We start from the raw sequence: 24,219 nt of genomic DNA on the forward strand, positions 1-24,219 counted from the left end.
TAATTAGCATGTGAATACTGTTGTGTGGATATATTGATACTGTGGTGAGACTTATGGGTATATACTGCTGTTCTATTTAACTTTAATGTTAAACTATCTTTCTTTGGTTTGTCAATGTGATACCTTGCATCCATCATTTTCTTGTATTCCACTTCAGATCCTTGGCCTGTGTGTTGCATGTGACTAAATAATGTTGGGTGGAAGTAACTGTGTACCTGGTTGGATTGTAGTACTAAGTTGACTAGCAGTGCATGACTGATTTTGTGAACCTCTCTTGCAAAACGACTTACACTTTCGCAGGTGTGTCACTACAATGGCTTTGCAGTTTCAATGGCAAATAATTGTTGTATGTTTTTGTTTTGAACCTATGACCACACCCAAAATTACCAATTAGTAAGTCTTCAAGTCTATAATATTGAAGTGACTTGGAGGATATTTACATTAGCAGATGTCTTGCTGATACTGCATTTGCAATTCCAAGTTGGGTTTTGTGACATACAAATATACCAAGTAACATATTCTGTGGAATTTACACAATATTTTTCCCGCTACACATCAAATTAGTTTGTGAAATATTTCTTTCTAAAGGCTTCCAATTTTTTACAACTTTTAATGTGTGCCTAAAGGATGAAGTGGTCTAAAAAAATATTTAATTATTTGTTGCTGGTAACAGGAGGTGATCCTGCAGTCGTATTATTATTATTAGCAACTTATAACATGCATGGCTATCCCCTGTCCCCTATCCTTGTAGACGGAGTAGGCGGAGTCCCTGGGGATTCTAGCAAATGCGTAGATAGATAAGACTTTATTGCATGATTTAAAAGAAACCTTTGCAAAGTACAAAAGATAAAAATAACACTTATTGAATTTAATAAATAGAACCCCAGCTCCAGTAATAAAACGCGCCCGGCCCCTCTCATGTCAGAGCTCTCTTGTAAGAGGAAAACCAAAGGAAATGATGGATGGAGCGTTGACAATACAAGCACTCACCCCCAGTCAACTGATCTGGGTTTAATCCATCTACGTTCTTTAGCCCACTCTGCCACCCCAGTTCAGACATGGCCATATGCAAATCAGTCTGACCCTGTGCCTTATGGGAACAGTCCAGCCCGAACTGCCAAGCCATGCCTTCCCTGGACCGGAAACAAGCTACCGAGGACTGGTTTCTGGCATTTCAGCCTTCTTCAGCCCGGCTTGCTTAAATCCAGTGGCAAAGTGAGCAAGGGACTCACGTCTGAGCATACCCTGCCAACTTATAGCGAACAAAGAAAAACCAAAGGAAATGATGGACGGAGCATTGACAATACAAGCACTCACCCCCAGTCAACTGATCTGGGTTTAATCCATCACAGTTCTTTAGCCCACTCTGCCACCCGAGTTCAGACATGGCCGTATGCAAATCAGTCTGACCCTGTGCCTCATGGGAACAGTCCAGCCCGAACTGCCAAGCCATGCCTTCCCTGGACCGGAAACAAGCTACAGAGGACCGGTTTCTGGCATTTCAGCCTTCTTCAGCCCGGCTTGCTTGAATCCAGTGGCAAAGTGAGCAAGGGACTCACGTCTGAGCATACCCTGCCAACTAATGGCGAACAAAGAAAAACCAAAGGAAATGATGGACGGAGCGTTGACAATACAAGCACTCACCCCCAGTCAACTGATCTTGTAAGAGCCCTGCCCCAAATACCTATGCTGGTAGTCCCTTGGGAATTGGTTCAAGAGAAGAAACAATGTGAAATTGAACACAGCAAACTGAAATTTGCAAACCTTACCAAATAGAGGAAGAAAGGGAAAAGTTCAGGGGAAGGGGTGTTGAGGAGCGGGGATGGAGAAGGAAAAAGAAAGGAGAAAAAGGAGAAAAGAATGAAAATTCAGAAGAAGCCCTAAAATTGTATAAATTGATCAAAAAATTATTGTTTATTATTTATTACATAAAACCAAAAACAGATATGCTCAAGACAAAGTGCTGGTATACAAAACAACATATTACAAAACCAGACAAGTGGCAACCAACAACATTACATGTTACAAGAAAAGGAACAACATAAACATAACTAATGTGTCCTTATGTATTTTTGGCCACACAAGCGTCAACGGTGTTTCGACCGCTGTATCACTGCACGGTCATCTTCAGGACTCAAAGATTTCTTGAGCAGTACCAGTCTGTATAAAACCACAATGGGACCAATCTTCTATTGGAGGTCATCCACAGCAATTCACAGGGAAAAATTTGCAAGTATCACTTCCTTAAGTCACAGTGTTTGGTGGACAATAATTCAAAATGTCCACCGTTTCAGGGAGTAGGAATTCAAGGATCCAAGGATTCAACCCTGTTGGAATTATTGACAGCGGACTTCGAAACTGCCTCGCTGATTGAAAGGGCAAAGGTACAGTGGATCCTTGAATTCTTACTCCTTGAAACGGTGGACATTTTGGATTATTGTCCATGGGTGTTGGAGGATTGCAGAGAGCGGGGGGCACCAGGTATCATGCCACATGGAGGGGATGGTTCCGAGGATGAGGACTTACGTTTTCTCCAAGAATGAGCTTCAGGCTGCTGCCTCTCATCAAAAAAGTGCATATCAAAAGTTTGGTAAGTGTAGAGGCAGTCACTCTGTTTTCTTTTAGATTATGACGGCAACAGGTTTGTCTACAATATCTATTGAAAAGATGTTGTAATCCCACTTTTGCTACACTCTATACTTATTGATTTGTAAACAAACAAAGCAATAGGATTATCTGCTATAGATCAACATAGAAACCATTTAGTTTAACTAAAGTATTTTCGTTCTATCAATGCACAATATGTTGCTATAATTCTGTGTCATTAGCTTTTAAAGCACACCAGTGAGTTGAAACACGTGTAGAGGAGGTCTGTGAGTAAACTCCAAGTCACTGGCTTGAATGAGGTAGGGCTGACTTTGCTCTTCATCTTTACATTCTGGATCCAATGACAACCATTATTTATTTACAGCTAAAATGACTGCACATGGATGCTTCTTACATACAAATACTTTTATTGAACAGAAAGCAGAGTGTGCTAAAACAACTATGACATTTGGCTAGAACATGGATTATAGAGAGACACTCTATATCTGCATAACTGCACAGCTCCCCAACAGACTCCCTAGGAGTAAGAATGCAGCAGCCAGACTCACTCTGAAACACCCAACCCACACCCACATACCCAAACACCTCAAAGACCTCCACTAGCTCCATATAATCAAATGGACCCTCTTTTAAGCTTTTCCCACACACATACAAAACACTGCAAAAGCAGGGACCAGAAATCTGGGCAACTTCCACACCACAACCATTTACCTCGGCTCGGCTTCCTCCTGCTCGCCCATTTCCCATGCATCAGAAAAGCCAATCATCAGTCAATATTTACTGAGTGCGGCTAATCACCCCTTAGGATATCCAGGCACTAGGATCTTGTGGGTTTCAGATGAAAAGCCAGGTCTTGAGTGCCTTTCTGAATTGCTCTTGAGAAGGAGATGTTCGTAGAGGGAGGGGTTTGTCATTCCAGGACTTGGCTGCGAGGTAGGAGGAGGAACAATCTCGACTGTACCTTCAGTGAATGTGAAGTCTGTGAGTGAAGGTGGTGGAGTGCGGGTGTCTGATGGGTTGGTGGAGGTTCAGGCAGTAGTTGATGTATGCTGGTCCTTGGTAGTGTAGTGTCTTGTAAGCATGTGTCAACATTTTAAACTGGTACCTCTACTGGACAGGGAGCTAGTGGCGGTTCCTAAGGTGGGAGTTATGTGGGTCCGTACAGGGAGTTTGACGATGAGCCTGGCCGCTGAGTTCTATGTACTCTGGAGTCTCTTGAGGAGTTGGGTGGTGATTCCAGCATACAGTGAGTTTCCTTAGTCTAAGGTGTGGAAGCAGGAGGAGGAGACTGCCTTGATGTGGTGCTTCATGGTGAGTTTGGTGTCCCGGATGATGCTGAGGTTACAGGCATAGTCAGTCGGTGTGGGTCCAAGTTTGGAGGGCCACCAGATGTCGTCCCAGAGGCAGATGTTCTTCCCGAAAAAGCCAGTTAGGAGCCGCACTTTTTCATTACTGGCTGTCAATACATGGAGCGTCCTCCCCTTCGCATCAGAGCAGACAGCTCGACTATAGCTGTGTCAAGCCTTTAAAAAAAGTAAGCTGGAAACATGCATGTGAAACAAACATTGTCTAGCAGCTGTGTCAAACCTCATTTCAAAGCATGCCTTTAATACTGTACCATAGACTTCTACAAGAAACTTAAAACCTGATAGTTCGAATGTGCCCCAGTCAGAGCAGCCGCCTCCATAAGGTGTAAAAGTGATAACAGTGCTCCATACAAATAACATAACATAACAAAACATTTTCAATTCAGACAAAAATCTGCTGCTAAACATACACATTCTGTAAATGGCGCTTTCTGTGAAATGACAAATAAGTAGTGCCCAGAATTACTGTCCATCTCACGAAAAGATGCATGAAAAAACAGCAGGGAACATCTAGAAAATAATGGATGTGCTGTAGGACACTCAGCAGAGCTCCAATGTGCAAGCAGTGTGTTGCAAAATATCTGGAGTCCACAAACAACTTCAAGTAAAAAAATACAGGTGTGTAGACATCAGCGGAGGAATATGACCTTTAAAATGGGTGCTTTAGGCTAAATGAAACATTAGCTAGTCAGGGAATATGCAGCCAGGGGCTGTCCCTCCATTGGGGTGTTGGGCCATTAACCCATTGACCTCCCCATACCATCACAGCAGTTCATTGGGATGACCTCACGCTGTGTCATCTGAACTGTACATGTCAGATTGGTCGGTGTTTTCACAGTAGCGAGCCAACTTGACATGCACAGTTCAGGCTTCTTCAATCAACAGCTGAAAGGCAGCTGAAAAGCAGAGGCACAGCACCATAGGGCTCCAATGGAGCACTCTGTTTGCCTCCTCCAGCCAATCCTAGTGCTGCTCTGATGCTGTTTAGCATTGTGAGCAGCAAAAGAGCAGTGCTTGGATTGGCTTGAATGCTATTATCCAGCAAGCAGCGCGAGGCAGGAGGAACTTTGTGTATTTGCATCTGAGCCAAATGTGAGCTGTGCTGTAGAAGATCATCAAAGATACGTTTATTTTTAAAGGGTTTCATGGAATATTTGATGTGCCTCACCACTTTAAAACAGCAGCTGCCAATGATGCAGCTTGTCTCTTGCTTGTGCGTAGTTTCTCTTTGTGTTATGATTTTGTGGAAAACCAGCTCACACTACTGTATTATAACTGGTAACAGAAATCCCGGCGGTTCCTGGCAATGCTTTATGAAGTGACTGCTGGCTTGGCGATCATTGCGGAATTTGGCAGCGGAGCTGCAGTCAAGGCGACAGAGTAAACTATTCCTTCACTCTGACAGTCAAACATTCGGCAGTCAAATTATAAATCTGAGACAAAATAGCTTCTGCGAGCAAAAGTTGATTGTTGCATGAGAACAAACATTCAGTAAACCTGGGCCCAGATCTGTCCAAGCAACTCTCTGTTTCATTCCGCTTGTGTCTGTTTTATGTATATATTACCTTTCATACGCAAAAAGGTGGACCTGTGGAAAATTGTATGGGGTATATTGGTAACATGTGCGCTCTGTGTTGTCTCTCATTAAATCTAGAGCATTCTCCTCATTTGATAGAAGGTGGTTCTGACACTAAGGGCTGCCCGGATTTTTTGATTTTTGAGCACCTAATTGTTGAGCTTTAACTGTGGGGGAGCCTCATAATCTAGGACTCATCCACAGTGAACTCATAATGAAGGAGACTGCTTGGAGATTTTACTGGTGTCCGCCTGGCTTGAATAGGCTGCTGCGCAGCAGCTGGAGTAGGGGGCACCACGCTGGATACATGCAGACACATGAATGTTGTGGCAGAACTTATGCAGAATTGGGTGGTGACATGGAATAGGCTTTTACACTGGAAGGGAACATGCCAGGGAAAGTCAGTATGTTTTGCTGTGTTTTACACTTCAGCATTCCCTTATGGGAAGGTGGAACTCATGTCTAGAGTAACTTCCACAAGGCCTACAGATTCCAGACACGCACTAAAGCCCCGTGTAGCTCTCTCTGGGGTGTGGTCTGCGGAGGTGAAAGGTGCTGGAGCCTGGTGCAATGGGCCGTTGGAAGGAGGACACCCCTGAATGCCCCCAAGGCCCCTAACAGCGCCAGAAGAAGAGCCCAGGACCGGTGCGCAGAAGAAGAGGCTTCCGGGCAGGGAGAAGAGAAGCGCAGGGAGCCAGTGATGACTTCTCCCTGCAGAATGCACCCTCTTGGAGACCCGGAAGACTAAGGAGAGAGCTCCCAGGGGCTGGGGGACGCCATCAGGAGCGAGAAGATGCGAAAATGGGGAAGATCGGATCCCCAGGGGCTGAGATATGGCCCCAGAAGGTAGGCGACCTTTATCCCCTAAGAAGACAGACGACAAAGCGCGTGGGGCTCAGCCGCCAGTCTCAGAGATGCCCCCGGGGTGGGTCAGGTCCCGGGGGCTTCCCCAGGAGGAAGCCAAGCCGAAGATGCCAGCAGGGGGCCAGGAGCCCACCATGGCCCCCGGTGATGTGAAGGAGTGGGGCGGGGGAGCGCCGTCGCCCCCCCTGTGAAAATTGCCCCCAGGGGGCACCAGGAGCCCACCCTGGCTCCCCACTGATGCGGGATGCAGGGGAGTGCCGCCACACTCCCCCGAAGATATCCAGGGGCCCCGGACCACATCCTCGGGCCCGACGAGGGTGGAGGAGGCCGGGGGAGTGCAGCCGCACTTCCCAGAAGACCCGTGGCAGCAGGGAAGCAGACTTGGATCTGCCCGCCGGAGCGGGCAGACCAGAAGTGCACAGCCGGCTCCCGAGGCAGCACACAAGGGTGCTGGGCACGCGGGGAGCCGGCGGGGGCAGCCGGGGGTTGGGCTCCCCAGGCTGCCCTCCAACCCAAAGGCAAGTGGGGTTCCCGGGTGGGACCGGGACCCCATCCCGGACAAAAGAAGCGGCAGGGGGCCCGGGTGGGACCGGGCACCTGAAAATGGGCAGAGTGGCCGGGGTGGGCTCCCCGAGCCGTATTCCCTTACCTGGGGATTCGGGTGGGACTGGGCCCCCCACCAAGGCCCTAGAAGCAGCCGGAGGCCCACAGCCGCTCATCAAGTATGGAACCAAGCCCACAATGCCTTGGGACTAACATCGTGTTCTTTGCTTGTGGTGGCCCCAGGAGGACGGGGTCACCACCACATGAGTGCAAAGGTGCCGGGGGAGCTGTAGGAGTGACACAGTCTTCGCCAGCACGAAGATGACAAGTCACCGTAGATGTCCTGGGGATTTGAAAAGAATAACCCCTTCAGGGCTCCACCTGCATTAAACACCTTCTGGGCTGGAACTTTTGTTCTTCAGCTGAGGGTGTTTTGATAATTGCATCAAGGAGTGAAGGGCGGAGTTGGGGATGTCTGGAAAAGGAACGCAATCCACCAAGTTCAGACTTAGTTCATAATGCAGAGATTGAGCAAGGATTTCAACCAAAAGCTAGCTCCCAACTCATGCAAGCACCAGCAAACGACGGGCAAGCAGACGCAGATATACCCGTCAAGAGTAAGGCAAAAAAGACAAGAGACATGCTGAGTGTAGAAATCCAAGCATCATCTACCCTAGCCTCTAATGGCAAGGAGGCAACAAGCAGCGTGAACATATCTAACTCGCCCACTTCAGAGCTAGAGGCAGAACGGGCAGGAACAGTCTCGTCAAATCCCGAAGAGAGAAGACAACCAAAAGATCAAAAACGGCACATCCCAAGCAATAAAATCGAGCTAATTCTGCAATATAGCTCGAGAGGGCCTCATGACATACTGAACAGAGGGTCCATTTTAAAACTCCTAGAAGCATTACCTGGCCTCCGACACCTACAATCAAGCGACTTGGTATTAATCGAGTTTAAACCAAACCCTCTCAAACTAGGCAATGAATCCAGGATAACAACGTGGACTAAACATACCGACACCAAACTAATCCTGACCCATAGGGAGGACTTTGCTTTATGGGGCATAGAGATAAAAAAGGTGGAGCCTGCACGATACCTCAGTCCGTTGCAGAAAGAAAGCCCTAAACGAAGTCTTCTAAAAAAAGCCAATGGTCCAGATCAAAGAAGCTGCATCGAAGATGAAGATCATTCTCTCAGGCAAATTACAATCACTTTTGCCCATCAGGATGCAGCTATAACCAAAAGGCACCAACAAGCACCCATGGCACCAATTAAAAGGAACCTAGAATGAACCAACGGTAGACGAACAACAGGGAAAGAGCAGGGCTGCAAGATCTGTTCGTGGAACGTCAACGGACTAAACACAAAGCTGGAGGAAGATGACTTCATACAATTCATCACCCAATATAAGCTACTCCTGTTTCAGGAAACATGGCTGACAAATAATACACTGCTGGTGGGATACAAAGAATTCTTCACACCAGCACATAAGGAGGCACGTCTCGGCAGGGCAAAGGGTGGCCTATCTATCTTCATATCTACTGACTTCCTTTGGTCATCCAGCTGCATCGAACTCCACTCCACATGGATGCAATGCATCAAAATCGATATCTCGCCCATTATGGGTTTATTGATTGTAAACTTATACATGCACCCCGGTGGAAAATACAAAGGGAAAAGGATAAAACAACTAATCACAGTAATTAACACACTAAAATCCACCTATCCGAGCGATAACATCCTTATAAGCGGAGATTTCAACATGAATTTACTGCAGGACGACGAGGGAACTCTCCCTACTCACATCGATCCGCGACAGGGCAATCAAAGTAGGAAAAGCGCAATGGGGAGGAAATGCGCTTCAGAACTGGAAGCCCTCCACTTGTACACTCTAAACGGAAGGGGCCACTTGGACAAACCAGCTGCCCTAACGAGGGTCAGCAAGACTTCAGGTTCAACAATAGATTATACTCTGGTTGACCCTGACCTATTCACTTATATCAAAGACTTCCACATTCAGCCACGGGGAGAAAGCGATCACTACCCACAGACCTTCGCATTAACAACTCTGCCAACTAAGTCCGAGCAAGCAAAGCCTTTATCTTTGAACACCCAACTTTTCAACCTGCAAAGGCTAAATTGGAACGAAGAGAACATTTCACAACTTAATGGAGTCATGCCACTCATTGTTGTCACCACCTGCCACGTCAAAAGACATTGTAAAGACATGGGAATCCTTCGTGGTGGATATAAACAAAAAATACCAAAGCAAACGCAGAGGACAAAAAACAATAAGAAACGGAGGAGGGAAATGGTACACTCCAAAAGTACGCTTATTAAAAAGGCAAATGAACGCTTATCTCAGGGCTCAACGTAAAAAGAATCTTCAACTACCACAAGAAACCCTGAAAAAAATTGAATCCTTAAAAAAAGAGCTAAAACGAGAGACCAAAATGGCCAAGGGAAAGCACATGGAAAAAATAGAGTGGATTATACTCCATGCAAGCAAACAGCGGTATTCTAAAGACTTTTGGGCACAAAATAATTTCATCCTCAACGGCAAACATCGGCAGTTTAATTCAGATATGACCGACCAGCTCTGTTGTAGCCATACCGACTCACTATATAACTTCACGTACGATACATCCACCGATAACACACTGGCACTACCATCTGAGCCCACTCCAACCCAAAGCCCGAGTATAATGGCAGAATCAAAGTCCCCCAAACCCAAAGTCATCTGCAAACGACGGACACTGGAGCACACAGGAGTAATTGATCAAATCACAACGACGCAGGTACTGAACATCATAAAAAAAACTTACGAGCAGATGGAGCCCCTGGTCCAAATAGCCTCCCCAATGCCCTATTTAGGCAAGATCCAAAGTTTTGGGCCAGCCAATTATCTCCCTTGTTTTGTCACAGCCTAAGCACCGGGAAAATTCCAGACTCCTTAATTGATGTAGAGGCCAAGATCTATGCATCAAATCTTTTGGTAGAACTGGAATCCTGGGTTAGTAGCAAAGGGCTAATTCCTCCGATACAAACAGGCTTTAGGGCTGGAATGGGCACTCTCACAAACTTATCCGCGCTAACCCTCCTGGCTAAAAAGGCAATCGATTATTCCTCCACGCTTTACACCTGTTTTTTAGACTTGACAGCGGCCTTCGATAAAGTTCCTAGACCCAAACTTTGGGCCAAAATGAAAGCCTGGGATGCGCCGCTAAAGCTCCTGGGAGCAATTATAGAGCTATATTCGCACACCTGGGTTCAAATAAAAAAAGGAGATGGCCGATGCCTAACTAAGAAATTCACAACTTTGAACGGCCTAAAACAAGGCTGCGTGTTGGCCCCCAGCCTCTTCAACATCTACACTGCAGACCTAGAAAGTGATCTACGTACAATCCAGGGAGACCCACCAAAACTGGGCCAAACACCCATAGTTAGTCTACAATATGCAGACAACATTGTGCTCCTCTCAAAAACCCCGATCGGCCTACAACGTTTGATTTCTAAACTCGCGTTATACATCACCAAAGCACAATTGACTATAAACCTAAAAAAATCAAATATCTTATACTTCAGAAAGAAAAAAACAAAATTTGTATAGAGGATAAATTCTTCTATATTGACACAGGTGGACAAATATAAATATTTGGGCATTTCACTTGACCATCAATTAAAGTACAACCACCACTCAGAACTGGGGAAATCAAAAGCCAAACAGCTTCAATTCACCTTTAAAACTATACAAACACACCTAAGTGGTAGTTCTACCGGCCATATGCTAAAGATCGTAGCTGCCAAATTCTTGCCATCGCTCACATATGGCTTGGAAATGATGGCAACCAGGGACTCCACAGTGCTAAATCTTGCCCAAGCCAGACTGTTTAAAAGCCTCTTCTCAATCCCGAGACACATCTCACAAGCCCAAATACGTTTGGAATATCGACTAACTAATCAGACTCCGGCAAGACAAGGTGCTCTGGCCAAATATTACTGGCGCATGAGGGATGCTGAAGATAACACCCTTGCCCATCTCTGCTGGCTAGAGTTCGAAAAACAGGCCGGGTCCTCAAATTCAACATACAAATCTCTTAGGCAAGCGCTTGTTTCATTAAAGCTGGAAGAAGCCTGGCTCTCACCTGTATCATACAACGCTTTTAAACATCTTACCAATAAAGCCATCAAACAAGCATCGCTGCTAATGGACAAAGCCGCAGTGTCAGGAAAAAGCCATGCCTGGTTTGTGTTGCCAACTTACAAACATCTGAAACCTCAGCCATACTTGCAAGATTGTTTTAGGGACCATTATAAGAGGAAATTAAGCCTTCTGAGGCTGGGATGCTTCTCGAGTAAAGACCTCACCCCCAAATGGCAACAGTCCTGGTCAACTTCTGCCTGTCGCCTCTGTGGCAATGCCACAGAGTCTTTATTGCATTTAATATGCATTTGCCTGGCACTGTAAAAACTAAGGAAAATGCTTTTGCTACCACTTTTAAGAGAAGCTCAGGTGAGAACTTGCAGGACGGCTGTGATAGAATGCCTCAGAGGGTCCCGGATACAACTAGCCTGCAAAACTATAAAATTTCTGGCTCATGCTATAGAAGAGCTAGAAAACAAGGCAGTAATTAAAGATGACCTTGGCCAACCGGTCTTATCACGGCTGCCCCTGGACCCCCACTTCCCTTCCTAATGGACATCCCTTTATTTCCACTTTTCCAGGCTGTGTTCTCTACCCTGAGTCAAAATGTGTATCTTCCACCAAATTCATTTATTCCCCAAAGTATTTGCACCTTTTCCTAGAATAATCATCAGTTGTTTCGCAGTTCCAATGAGACAGTCATATCCCCCCCAGCCACATTCTTATAACTTTACACTGCGATTGTATACTTGTGTAAGTTTGCTAAGATTATGTTTTTTGTGATTTTAATGTTGTTTTTATGCTGACTTCACGATGCACATGCTGTTTGTATGGTGGTAAGACCCACCCTTTTATGATTTTTATAAATCAAATAAAAGTATTATTATACAGTCTGGAAAAGGGCACCTTCTGGAGTTGAAGAGGTGTAATTGCACCGACATGCATTTATTAATGGTTACTTCTTTACAAGCGACTGATGTTCAATGTGAAGTACTGGTTAAAGGTGATGTCATAAGCAAAGTGGATTTAAGTGGCTAGTCACTCCTGCTAGTGTGTCTGACCGTATTTACTTAATCCTGCAGTTCATCTGTGATGCCTTTAGGGGCTGTAATTGCACTGCATTTTTAATGATATCCACATGTGCTGAGTACTCTAATTTTAAAGTGTGCGTAAACATGTATTCTTGCTGCTGCGCTTAGGTGAAGACCCCAGACTGTTAGCCCTTAAGATGTAGATGTGCATACGGTATGGTCAGTAGGAGATGCTCAGTCAGCGTCATGTGTCACCAAGGCAGGTGTAGCCTGTGTAATGCTTGTTGAGGTAATGGGAGGGGGGTCGCCACTGGGATGGTGCCAGTGCGCACGGCCCTCGCTCCAGGTTAAGACCAATTCACTGCATTGGGGGCAAGATGATATGCATACATGGGAGTGGTGGTACTAGACCCCACCCCCCTGCAGGAGGGGTGGAGATGCTATGCAATGTCACAAAGTCATTCCAACAGCTTATGTATATTTGTAAATTGGTGTATAGTATTTATTGGTGTGTGTGTTTAATAAATGTACACTTTCTTTCATAAAGCAAAGTACAGACTGGACAATCAATTATTGAGTGTTATTTCTGCGCACTTGCAAATGGCGGTTACTAGCCCACATCACCTCCCTTGAGTAAGCCTCAGACTGCTCTGCAACGCTACCCTCTGAGAGTCAGGCGCTGCCCTATGGTATTTGGTTCCCAGTGAAGGACAAATGTGTCAAGTTAGTTTTGCAGGCCTCACAGATGCTGCCTCGTTCTCCAACATAATTTAACTGTATTGAAATGAGAGAAAAAGAAAGATATCTGCATCAATTCAATAGGTCCGGTTCCCTTCCAACATTAACTTTCTTAAGAAAGTCTAAGATCAATATTAGATGATGTAATACCATACTGGGAGGCCTTGGTTGAAGTCTGTGCACCTCTCGAAATCCCATTCTCAATCCTGCTGTCACACATCAGATGATCACAGGTCCCTAATTGAAACAGTGCCAAACCTTTATAAACAGGCACCACTGTAAAATATTTAAAATACACTGTTGTATAACACTCCTTATCACACTTCTGAGAGTTCTAAGGCCTCTTTATGCGTGGCCCACGTTCAGGGTCGGTTATGCAACTCTCTCTATTACTGGGTACCTGGCTTTTATGAGGAGCACGGCCGGACTGGCAGGAGTGGGCACCGGGTGCTTCCCCAGTGGACTGCCAGTGCGGGGGCAGGTTTTAGACGGGGGCGTATTTGTTACCAAGGGCTATTTTATAGGCCCCCTGTAACAAAAGCAGCTGCAGTGTTTTTCGGTTCAATATTTTTTATGGCTATTTAAATAACCAAAGTGCAGTACAAAGATTCATAGACCGGGTGCCAAACACGATCTGTCTCATACTACAAAATAATTTATTGTATTACAGTACATAGAAAAAAATATGTGTAAAAGTAGATCATCTTACAAAAGGACAATGTAATGCCGAAAATGTAAAACAGACGTAAGTGGCACAGAAAAATATATTAATAAATCCGGTGAAGCAATAAGGCACAGGGTTGTGTGCCTTTAAAAAATTCTTAGAATAGAGCTAACTGAAGTAAGACAAGAGAAAATCGGAGAACATGCCTAGGGATGGTAATGAATGAACCGTATGTTTTTCAAGAGAGGGTTGTGTTTCTTCATACACCAGCCTCTTCCTTCTTTTCCTCTTTTTGTGCATAATAAAGTTCTCCTGCCATACATTATAAGGATTTTGCAAGTCACCTCTCAGTTCTATAACCGTATAAAGAAAATTAGCTTTCGGCCTCATTCCTATGTATGGTTATGGAACACCTCGGTTACTTGCAATATTCCTATGCTGCATGATACGGGGTACTGTATCTCTTATGGAGAGTACATTTCACCAAACATGTACACATGCATTTCTTAATATTGAATACTATGCAAAACTGAAAAAAAAAAATACTTGCACTTTTGGATTACATTATTTTAAAATTGTGACACACTTATAACATAGTGCTCAAAAGTTTAGCAACACAGGCGAGGCAACATTTGCATGCATTTTATTTTTATATGATTCGAAAAGAATAGTAATGCATATAGGGTTGGGCAACTGACAGACTTAATTATTTTTTTTGTCCTCATAACCACCATGGAACCTAATGCCAAGACGGATAAGCCATATAACAGCTGTCTCAGTCTATGAAGACTGGTAGGGACAAGATACGGACATGGTGGGGGGCATGACATCCCTCAGCTATCGCTGGACCACCAAGATGGCAAAAAGTCGAGCGATTACCTAATCTCACGGTAACCTAGGTGGAGGTGACAGCCAACACGGGCCGGGCAAGGACCGGGCAACGGCTGTTCAGTAGGTGTGGGAAAAAGGGAACACCATAGTAGGTCAAATCATTGGACCCAGGAAAAAAAGGAAAAAAAAAAACCCCGGGCAAATCATTGCACCCGAGATAATAAATACCAAAAGGCCCTTTTACTCTGGTTGCCAGGCCTGGCCAGGTCAGCACGTGAAGTCTGCAGGACTGAGACCTGCCAATCCCTGAAGGTAGGAGTTAGAGAGTCCTTCCATTTCCTGCAGATCTCCCTCCTTGCCAACAGCATCGCATAAAACACTAGACTTTTAGCGGAGCTCTGTGCTCCATCCAGGATGCCGAAAATCACAAGAGGTAGGTCTATAATGACGGAAACACCCAGTGATGTTGTAAGAGTGTTACCAATCTCCTCCCAGAATGTTTCTAAACGAGGACATTCAAAAAACATATGCTCATCAGAGGCGGCCACGAGCCCACACTTAGCACACGCCACTAAGTTGCCTTCAGATAATTTAGATAGTCTAAGAGGGGAGTAGTATGCCCTATGCAGGGTATAGATGTGATTCCTGCGTAACCATGAAGGCTTCACGATATTCCATAAGAGCCCAAATGAAGCCGACCAGAGAACTTGCAGATTGTGGTCCGTAAGCGAAGAGCCCCACAGCAACTCCGGTAGGAAGAAGTCACCGTCCGATTCGTCCAATATAAGATTATACCACTTGGATATCTCTTTTTTTGCTGGGCCACTGTTCACCAAATTAGTAATTAATAAGCTGTAGCCTCCAAATACAAATGTATTCCTTCTAGGGGGTAAAGATTTATAAGCTTGAGTCCAGCTAACCATTTGGAGGTATTTGAACCTTGAGAAGTTGGGGCCGATCTTGGTCTGAAGATGCTCCCACGAGAGTAGATCCCCCTCGAAAAAGAGGTCTCCCCAAACTTCCAGGCCTGCCTCTCTCAAGGGTGCTGCTAAACTATCATCAAGCCAGGCAGGACTTTCAGGTAACCCCCATAACGGTGTTCTTTCACAGAGGTAACTCTGCTTTATAGATGTTATAACTTCAGCCCACATTTTTGCAAGACCTTGTAGAACCTTCAATTAGATTTTTTTTTTAAACTTAGGATTGCCAAACTTAAAAAGAAAGCCCAACTGAGTAACTCTTTCCCCGTCCAACATTGCTGAAAACATTGGGCCCACCCAAAAGTCAGTGGGCATCTTCAGCAACATTCGGGAATGGGAAAGCTGGAAGGCCCATGCATATAATTTCAAGTCGGGGGCAACAAGGCCCCCCTTGTCCCTTCGCCGTCGTAATTTTTTCCAGGCTATTCTCGGCAGATGGTTATTCCAAATAAAAGATGAAATATCAGACTGAAATTAGGATAAAATGGATTGATCAAAGTATAAGGGAATGGTATTAAACAAAAATGAAATTTTGGGTAGGATCGACATTTTGATGAGATTGACCCTTCCTATTAAGGAGAGTGGAAGATGAGACCATGATTGAAGAAGCTTACGGCACTCTTTAACCACTGCCGATAAGTTAACCTGAGCCAGTTTATTAATATCCTTCACGATGTTCAAGCCCAAGTACCCCATTGAGGAGCCTGCCTGTACCTCCACCACACACTCATCATCATTCCAGACAAGCATCTCAGTCTTTGCAGCATTGATCTCGTATCCTGATACCTGACCAAATGCATGTGCTAATCTCAGAATTGCCGGAAGTGTAGTGGTGACATCTGATGTTAGTATGAGCACATCGTCGGCATATAGTGCTACCTTCTTCTCCCACCCTTCATAATAAAATAGTTTGATGGTGGCTTCATCCCTCAGTTGTTGGGCAAAGAGTTCGATATAAAAATCGAAAAGCAGGGGGGAGAGCGGGCAGCCCTGCCGGGTAACCCTTGAGATGGAAAAAGGGTCCGACAAATCACCATTAACTAGGAGGTGCGCAGATGGATTACAATAAAGGAGGCCCACCGCCCCGCGGAACCCCGCGCCTACGCCGAACTTGGCCAAAGCCTCCGACAGGTACACCCAGTTGACTCTGTCGAAGGCCTTGGTTGCATTCAACGTGGGGGCAGCCAACGGGAGGCTCTCGGCCAGCGCCATATCCATAGCACCAATCAGGTCATATGTCAATTCATACAGTTGCCTCTCCTTCAAAAAACCTTTTTGGTCAGGATGGAGAACCAAGGGAGCAATCGAGGCCAGCCTAGATGACAAAATTGTGGTAAAGATCTTGTAATCGACATTTAGTATTGAAATAGGCCTGTAAGACCCACAGGCACTCTTAGGTTTGCCTGGTTTCAAAATGAGGGTAATGGAAGCATTATCCCACGATGCTAGGGGTGCTGGCCTTCGAGCAAGATTTGGTTAAAGAGGATAGTGAGGAAGGGAACTATTTCTACTTCCAAAGCCCTATAAAGTTCAGCCGGCAGCCCATCGGGACCGGCTGCCTTCCCCTTCTTGCTTTTCCGGATGGCAGCCTCACCTTATCCTCTGGAATCATGCTGTCCAAATATTGAGATTGTTCAGAGGAAAAAGAGGGTAAATCAATTTTCTTCAGCCAACCTACGATAGACTCAGGTAGAATTACATTATCCTCTTTGTATATATCTTGAAAAAACTCTCTGAAGGCCCTCCTAATATCCTCATCTGACAAGAAAGTGTCATTATCCCAGTAATCGCAGCTATATTGTTGCGGACCTGATCTATTTTGGTCTTCCAAGCAATTAATTTCCCCGCACCCTCTCTATATTCAAAATATGCCAACTTGCTCGCCTCCCATCTCTGTTGGACTCTTAGATTTAACACAGAGGCAAGACTGCCTTTCAAGACCGACAGTTGGTCCTGGAGAAGATCTAAAACAGATTCTGGATCTGTGTGATTAATATCTATCTCATGTTAAATTTGCGCTATATCTGCTTCAGTTGAGGTGATTTCCTCCCTATATTGCTTCCTACGATAGGCGACTTTCCCCGTAATAGGTCCCCTCAAAAAAGCCTTAAAAGAGTCCCAAATAATTCTATTTGTGGCAGAGCCACTATTAGATATAAAAAAATTATGGGACTCCGACTTTAGGTCTGCAATGTCCTCTGGATTGGAAAGAAGAGAACGGTCAAAAGACCATGAGCTGGGGGGCTTCTTAATAGACCAGACCAAATCCATCACTACTGCTGAGTGATCTGATATATGTGATGGGAGATAGTTAATGGTCTTAACACAATCTACCAGTCTCTGACTAATTAGAATGAAATTAATCCTGGACTGATGGTGGTATTTAAAATTACGGAAAGAGACCCCTTGTTGTTGCCCGGACCTCTGTCGCCAGATATCGACATACCCATACTGTTTTATTGCAGCATGTAAGAAAGATCTGGTCTTAGAAAGGACCAGGGAGCGACTATTAACAGATTTGTCTAACACAGGATCCAACACAACATTAAAGTCTCCGGCAATTATAGTGGGTTCAGGGAAGGATAGCAAATGGAAAAAAAATAGACTCCAGGACTGAAGGGTCATCTTGGTTCGGGCCATAATAACCCAAGATTGTACATTGAGACCCTGCTATAATCACTGACGCGATGGCCCATCTGCCACATGAGTCCACCGCTTGTGACACCAACCTAGCCTTGGCCCCTTTTTTAAAGATAACCGATACACCCCTGGTATTTGTTGTTTGAGTTGTTGAGACAGCAAAGTCAATCCACCTGTTTTTCCTGATGAGGGTGAGCATTTCACTTTGAGTTACATGGGTCTCCTGCAATATAATGACCTGCACATCCAAGTCCCGCAAATATTGCAAGATTCTATTAGCTCTAGGCTTGGTGCTGAGGCCAGTAACATTCCAGGAGATATATTTCACACTACCCATCCCTCATACAGGAAGCAAAAAATAAAAAAAAACAAGATTGACCATTGTAATTTTGAATCTTTACCCAAGAATAGTCTGTTACCATCCCTTATAACACATTTTGGCTTATCGAGGACATTTTTATATTTTTGCCACCACCAACCCTCCCCCAGTGCCCCCCCGCCCCCTTACTTCCCTCCCCATGAAAAACCCCTGCAATATCTAACCGGAGCAATGTCCAGTAGATAGTGCCCCTCCGTGAGCTCCTGCCAGGGTGTCCCCGCAATTCCAAAGAGGGGTATAACAATCAGGAAACACCCTCAGACCAAAAAGATAAACAACTCAGCCATATAGCAAAAGAGGATTGTTGATAAAAAGAATATACTGTGTACCGTGTACAATGTTAATGTTCAGTATTGATGTAAAAGATTACTCCTTAACTGGCCATTCAAATCGGCTTATACTCCCTATTTACCCTCGTTGCCCAGCTCCATTAGTAATTCATCGGCTGCCTGTACCAACCTTATGTTAAACATTTTATTGTTATACATGATCTTAAGGGCCGCCGGGAATATAAGCTGAGCTGTTGCTCCCAGCTTCCTGAAAGCATCCAAGCGCCTCCCGAATTCCCATTGTTTCTCCAAGGTGACTCTAGAGAGATCAGATCTAATTAGGAAAGTAAAACCTTCCCAGGCAGTGTCTTCTGTTTCAGAGCCATGTTAAGAATGTGCTCCTTCAGCACGTAGTTATGAAAATTGACTAGAATTTTACGTGGTTTGGACCTAAAGGGATCCCTGTGAACTCTCTGAATGTCCACTGTCAGTTCTTCTATTGAGTGCCCTAAGCCTAGGGACTCCTTAAGTAGTACAGTGATATACTGCTTAATGTCTGACCCCTCAGATCCTTCTGGAACATTAAGAATGCGGATGTTCCCCCTCCTAGCGTTATTTTCCAGGGTCTCCATCCTTTCACTGAGAGCAAGATCTTCCCTGCTGAGCTTCTGTATATCAACTTTCACCTGATCTAAATGGGTCGAGAGTGTTGCCACGGTCTCTTCCAGGACACCCGTTCTTATGGTAAGCCCATCAATTGTGTTGTCCAGTGACTCGCAATAGTTTCTAATCTCTGCTTGATTAGCAGAGGACTCAGTAAAGCCCTTCCTTATCTCCATAGTGAGGGCGGAGAACATTCCCAGTAGTGACGCTGCCGTAATAGAGGACATAGCTAGTGCATCTGCATCGACTTGGGCAGAACAGTCTTTTGTGTCACACCCGCCTCCTTCCGCCGCACCAACCTCCAAACCATCTTCCAGACCTGGTAAATCAACTGAAATACCCCCAGAAACCAGCCCTGCAGCCTGGAACTGGCTCTGTGACAGGCTCTGGGTCTGCAGGAGGCACTGCGCCGAGGAAAACTGAGCAATCGTACCTTGTGGGGACTGTGAGCCCATCCCTACATCCTGATAATCGAGGTGGTCCCCAGGGCCCAAGGGAGGCTCTCCTGTATGTGTGAGACAAGGCGTAGAAGGTAACATTTCCCCCACAGCAACCCCATGCACTGACGGAGAGGATACTGTCTCCAGGATGTGGGTAGAAGGGGTGTCTGAAACAGATTCCATGGTATAATCGTCCGAGAGGTGCAATATCTGAGGTACAACCTTAAAGTAGGAGCGGAGTGAAGGGGTAATCTTTGACCCTGTGGAAAGCGCAGATTTAGCGTCCTTGGCCTTAAATTTAGCCTTTGAATTGGTTTGTTTGGATTTAACCTCTGTGCTCAGATAGGACAAAGCTTTTTTTCTATCTGGGGGGTCAACACCAGACTCAGCTGCCTCTCTAGCCACGCCTGAGTCACCCTGCTCACCCCACCTACCCACCAATGCTCCTACTCTCTTTTTATGACCTTGTTTGCTGTTACCTTTATTGGGGGAATTAGGAGTATCAGGAGTATGCAAGATGTCCTCAGAGGGAATGTGGTCAGCTGTTAGTCCAGGCAGAACAACAGTTGGAATAAAACAGACAGAGTCGGTCTTACCACGTTCTGGAACCTCTAACACCTCCACTGTAGCAGCTGTAACAGTAGAAAACTGTGACTGTTCTTGTGGCTGTACTTCCCTGCAAAGCACTTTCTCCCGGGCGTGTTGTGAATTCGCTGCACACGCTGAGCCACGAAAAGGCAGAACCAGGCTCCGCAGCTTCCTTCCCCTCCTTAGCTCCAGCGCGGCAGACCAAAGCCGCAGCTGGGGCTTTAACTGAGTGAGCCCCCCGTAACGGGGGAGAGATAAGCAGCCGCGAGGCACACCATGATAGAGGAGGCGCCCTCGCCTGGATCCCCGCACAATCCTGTGCTGTCGGGCCCCCAAGAAACAGCTCGCAGGGCTTACTCTCTCCGTCTCCGTCTCCGTCTAAGCATCCTCCGTCCTCGGCAAAACTTAATGGACAGAGAGAGAGGGCTGACCGGCAATGACCGTCCCAAGGAAAAATGCCACCCCTCATCCCTCGGCAAAAGAAGAAAAAGCCTCAGATTCCAGGAAAAATGCCAAACAAACGGCCCATCGATCCGAGTTTAATATCTCGGCATACTCGCAAAACTATCCACCAGATTTCATGAGCATTTGCGAGCGGGGACTTAATCCCGACAGGAGCTCGGTCCGGAGTACCGCGGCCGGCTAACTAGCTGCCGCCATGTTTTTCCCCCAAGTCTCCCCTGACTGACTTAATTTTAGAAATCAGTTAGGTTTTCAGAATATCAGCAATCAACATGTATGGGGCCCATATGCACATAATCTATACTTCTTTGGGGACCTTGACTACATAGAGTGACACCAGTCCAGACCTACATGCATGGTGCAACAAATTGTAACGTCCCGGGTGAAACTTTGTTACATTGATAACTTTGCCAAATTAAATAATATTCAGACTCTGTGACTGCAGAAAACATTAGATATCCTTGAACGTATCTTCTGAGTCTTCAGGCCATAAATGAGTGGGTTCAGCATAGGTGGAATCATGAGGTAGCTGTTGGCTAACAGAATATGAACGTGCAGAGGTATATTATGGAAGAAACGATGTGCCAAGAAGGTGAATAGCGCTGGTATATAAAAGAGTAATATGGCGCAGACATGAGAGCCGCAGGTGCTGAAGGCTTTGAGGCGCGCCTCATTGGTTGGAAGGTGGAGAACAGACCTGAGGATCATGTAGTAAGATAAAGCAATCAGCATCCCATCTACTCCAACCACCAGGACTGCTACAAATAGTCCATAAATGGCATTTAGAGTTGCATTGCCACACACCAGTTTCACCACCGCCATGTGCTCACAGTAGGAATGGGCAATTATGTTATTTTCACAAAATGGCTGTCTTTCCAGTAGGAGAGGAAATGGCATAATTAGTAGCACACCTTTAATAGCGATTAGCAACCCAACCGTCAAGATGGTGGATCGGGTTAAGATAGTCACGTGTCTCAATGGGATACAGATGGCGACATAGCGGTCGAAGGCCATGGCCAACAGAACCCCTGATTTCACGAATGAAAACGAATGAATGAGAAACATCTGGAAAAGGCAAGCCTCAAAACCGATCCCTCTGGATTGAAACCAAAAACTGCCAAGCATTTTAGGCATGATAGAGGAACATAATGTCAGGTCAGTAGCTGCAAGCATGCACAAGAACAGATGCAAGGGGTTCTGGAGGCTCGCATTGCTTTTTACAACCAGTAGAACAGTCACATTTCCAAGAAGAACAAGGATATACATGAAGAAGAAAGGGAATGCTATCCAGAAATGAATGAACTCCAGTCCTGGTATTCCAAGAAGAATGAAAGCAGGATGGTAGACCCTTGTGACATTCTGCTCATTCATGGCTTGCTCAGTGCAGGCTTCACAGCTGCTCAAATGATTTCACAGCCTGCAATTAGATCAAAGAGAAGGAGTTCACTTTAAAACATCTTCAGAAAAAAATATAAATACCATATAGTGAACATGTTGGAATTGGGGATTGTCCGATAAACAAATAATTTCGTTTCGGGTCCCTACATTTACTTTTTGATTTACAGCTTTACAAACTGCTCAGTAGACAAAGTATTGCTTCATAAAGATGCTCATATGAGTTTTGTTACTGAATTGTCTTCATAATGAGCCCAAAATATGCTTTTTTGTGTTCCTGCACCTTTTTCAGGTGTTTCAAATTACTGTTTTTGATTACAGTTAAAGTGAATAGATGAAATCCATAGGAAATGTTAAATTAAATATAATTCTTCAAACTACTTAAAAAATACATACATTCAATTTACTACTTAAAAAGTATCTAAAAATAAAAATAAATTAATGAAATCTTTATTATTTTATTTTACAATATTTTAATTATCTGAATAGCCTTGCTAGTATGGAAATACGTATGGAAATACCTATTTATTGGTGAAATGTGCCCTCTTCGACAAAGTTACTGCAAAGCTGTTGGGTTCTGCATCATGCAGCTTCTAGGGGGCAGGAAAGCAATGTGTCGCCTGTCCATGTTGCCCTCACAATCTGAAAACAACTGCATGGATGTGGGCACCTCCGCACTGCCTCTGTAAACAGCTGCCAAGCAAGTATATTTCACCATTAACCCCTCCCATGCTCATGACGGTGGCCATATGCTCATGACGAGCTGAGCTCGTCATAACGGCCAGAACGCACACACGCGGGGCTAATTCCCCCGCTGTGCTGAACGTGGCTCATGACGAGCTCAGCTTGTCATGAGCACCGGGGCGCTGTGCGCGCCCCCTCCCCCCCCGCCCCTCAGCACAGCAGGGGGAAAACCCCCGCAGCCAACGGGTTAAACAAGCATATACTAACTATTTCGAAATTAGTAAGTCACCCGCCATTATTGAGTATGCACAAGGCTATCCAATCAATCAAATCTTCAGAAGTCATTAATACGAAAGGGCCCTCGCAGGATAAGATAAAGCGCAATATAAGACCTTCTTCTAAGAAGACTTACAGTAGAAGGAACAAGGACATTGGACATAAAGAGCCCATTGAAAGACTTTCTTGCCAAGGGTCATACTTTACCTAATAGAGACTGTTGGACTGCTGATGAAATTTTTTATGAAATTGTCTTTTTATGTCACTGTGTCTTTTATGATTGGAAAAAATCGAAATAAAGACTTATTGAACTGAACTAATAGAGGACACACTTGACTATGATGCAGTCCACACATAGGGGCACATTAGGATAGCGGGCGGTAAATCACCCCGACCGCCATGGAGGCGGAAAACAATTGCCCGCCAGGACCGCGGAAAAATCGGCGGTCAAATTAGGATCAACCGCAACTAAAGACCGACCGCGTCGGTAGCGGATGAAATAAAACCGCCCGACGCGTGCGGTGATGCCAAAACTCCGACTGCGGTGGCCGGAAAAGCAGCGGAAAAGACAAAACCGGCCACAGGTAAAGCGGAGACACCACACGGGAAATTAGGATATCCCCGAGTGTCCGGCCGTCGGAATCGCACACAGGAGTGAATGGGAGAGATAGCGGAAGAGCTGCAGCATAGCCACCGCAGCGGAATGAAAATGAAAAAAATTGCGGACGATACCAAAACACTGCAGTGATGACAAACAAAACACAAATCAATGTAGCCATGCCCCCCCCCCTATGAAAGAAATACAAATAGCAATAAACATTGCTAAGAAAAATATACAAGGACAGGGCTACTCCCAAAGCACACCTGACATCCAAATACCACTTGGCCACACCCACACAGCTGAGTATAAAACCACCAGCTTCACTGACCACAATCCTTTGCAATACTCCAGAAGAGAAGGCCATACACCACATCTTACAGGAGAGGCAAAAGAGCGCAGCACACACACACAAACACCACCCCCATCACCACCACCATCACACCAGCACCAACAATCCCCCAGCACACCTCACAC

General features: G+C 45.4%; 1 protein-coding gene across 1 annotated transcript; it reads right to left on the reverse strand.

The window, feature by feature from the left end:
- Window positions 1-21,215: 21,215 nt before the first annotated feature.
- Window positions 21,216-22,160, reverse strand: LOC144774017 (olfactory receptor 52L1-like). The gene has a single exon (XM_078659056.1). It carries the CDS (start codon window positions 22,158-22,160, stop codon window positions 21,216-21,218), a length of 945 nt encoding a protein of 314 aa, XP_078515182.1.
- Window positions 22,161-24,219: the final 2,059 nt, after the last annotated feature.

This window comes from Lissotriton helveticus, chromosome 8 (genome assembly GCF_964261635.1).
Source record: "Lissotriton helveticus chromosome 8, aLisHel1.1, whole genome shotgun sequence".
In the NCBI taxonomy this organism is placed as follows: domain Eukaryota; kingdom Metazoa; phylum Chordata; class Amphibia; order Caudata; family Salamandridae; genus Lissotriton; species Lissotriton helveticus.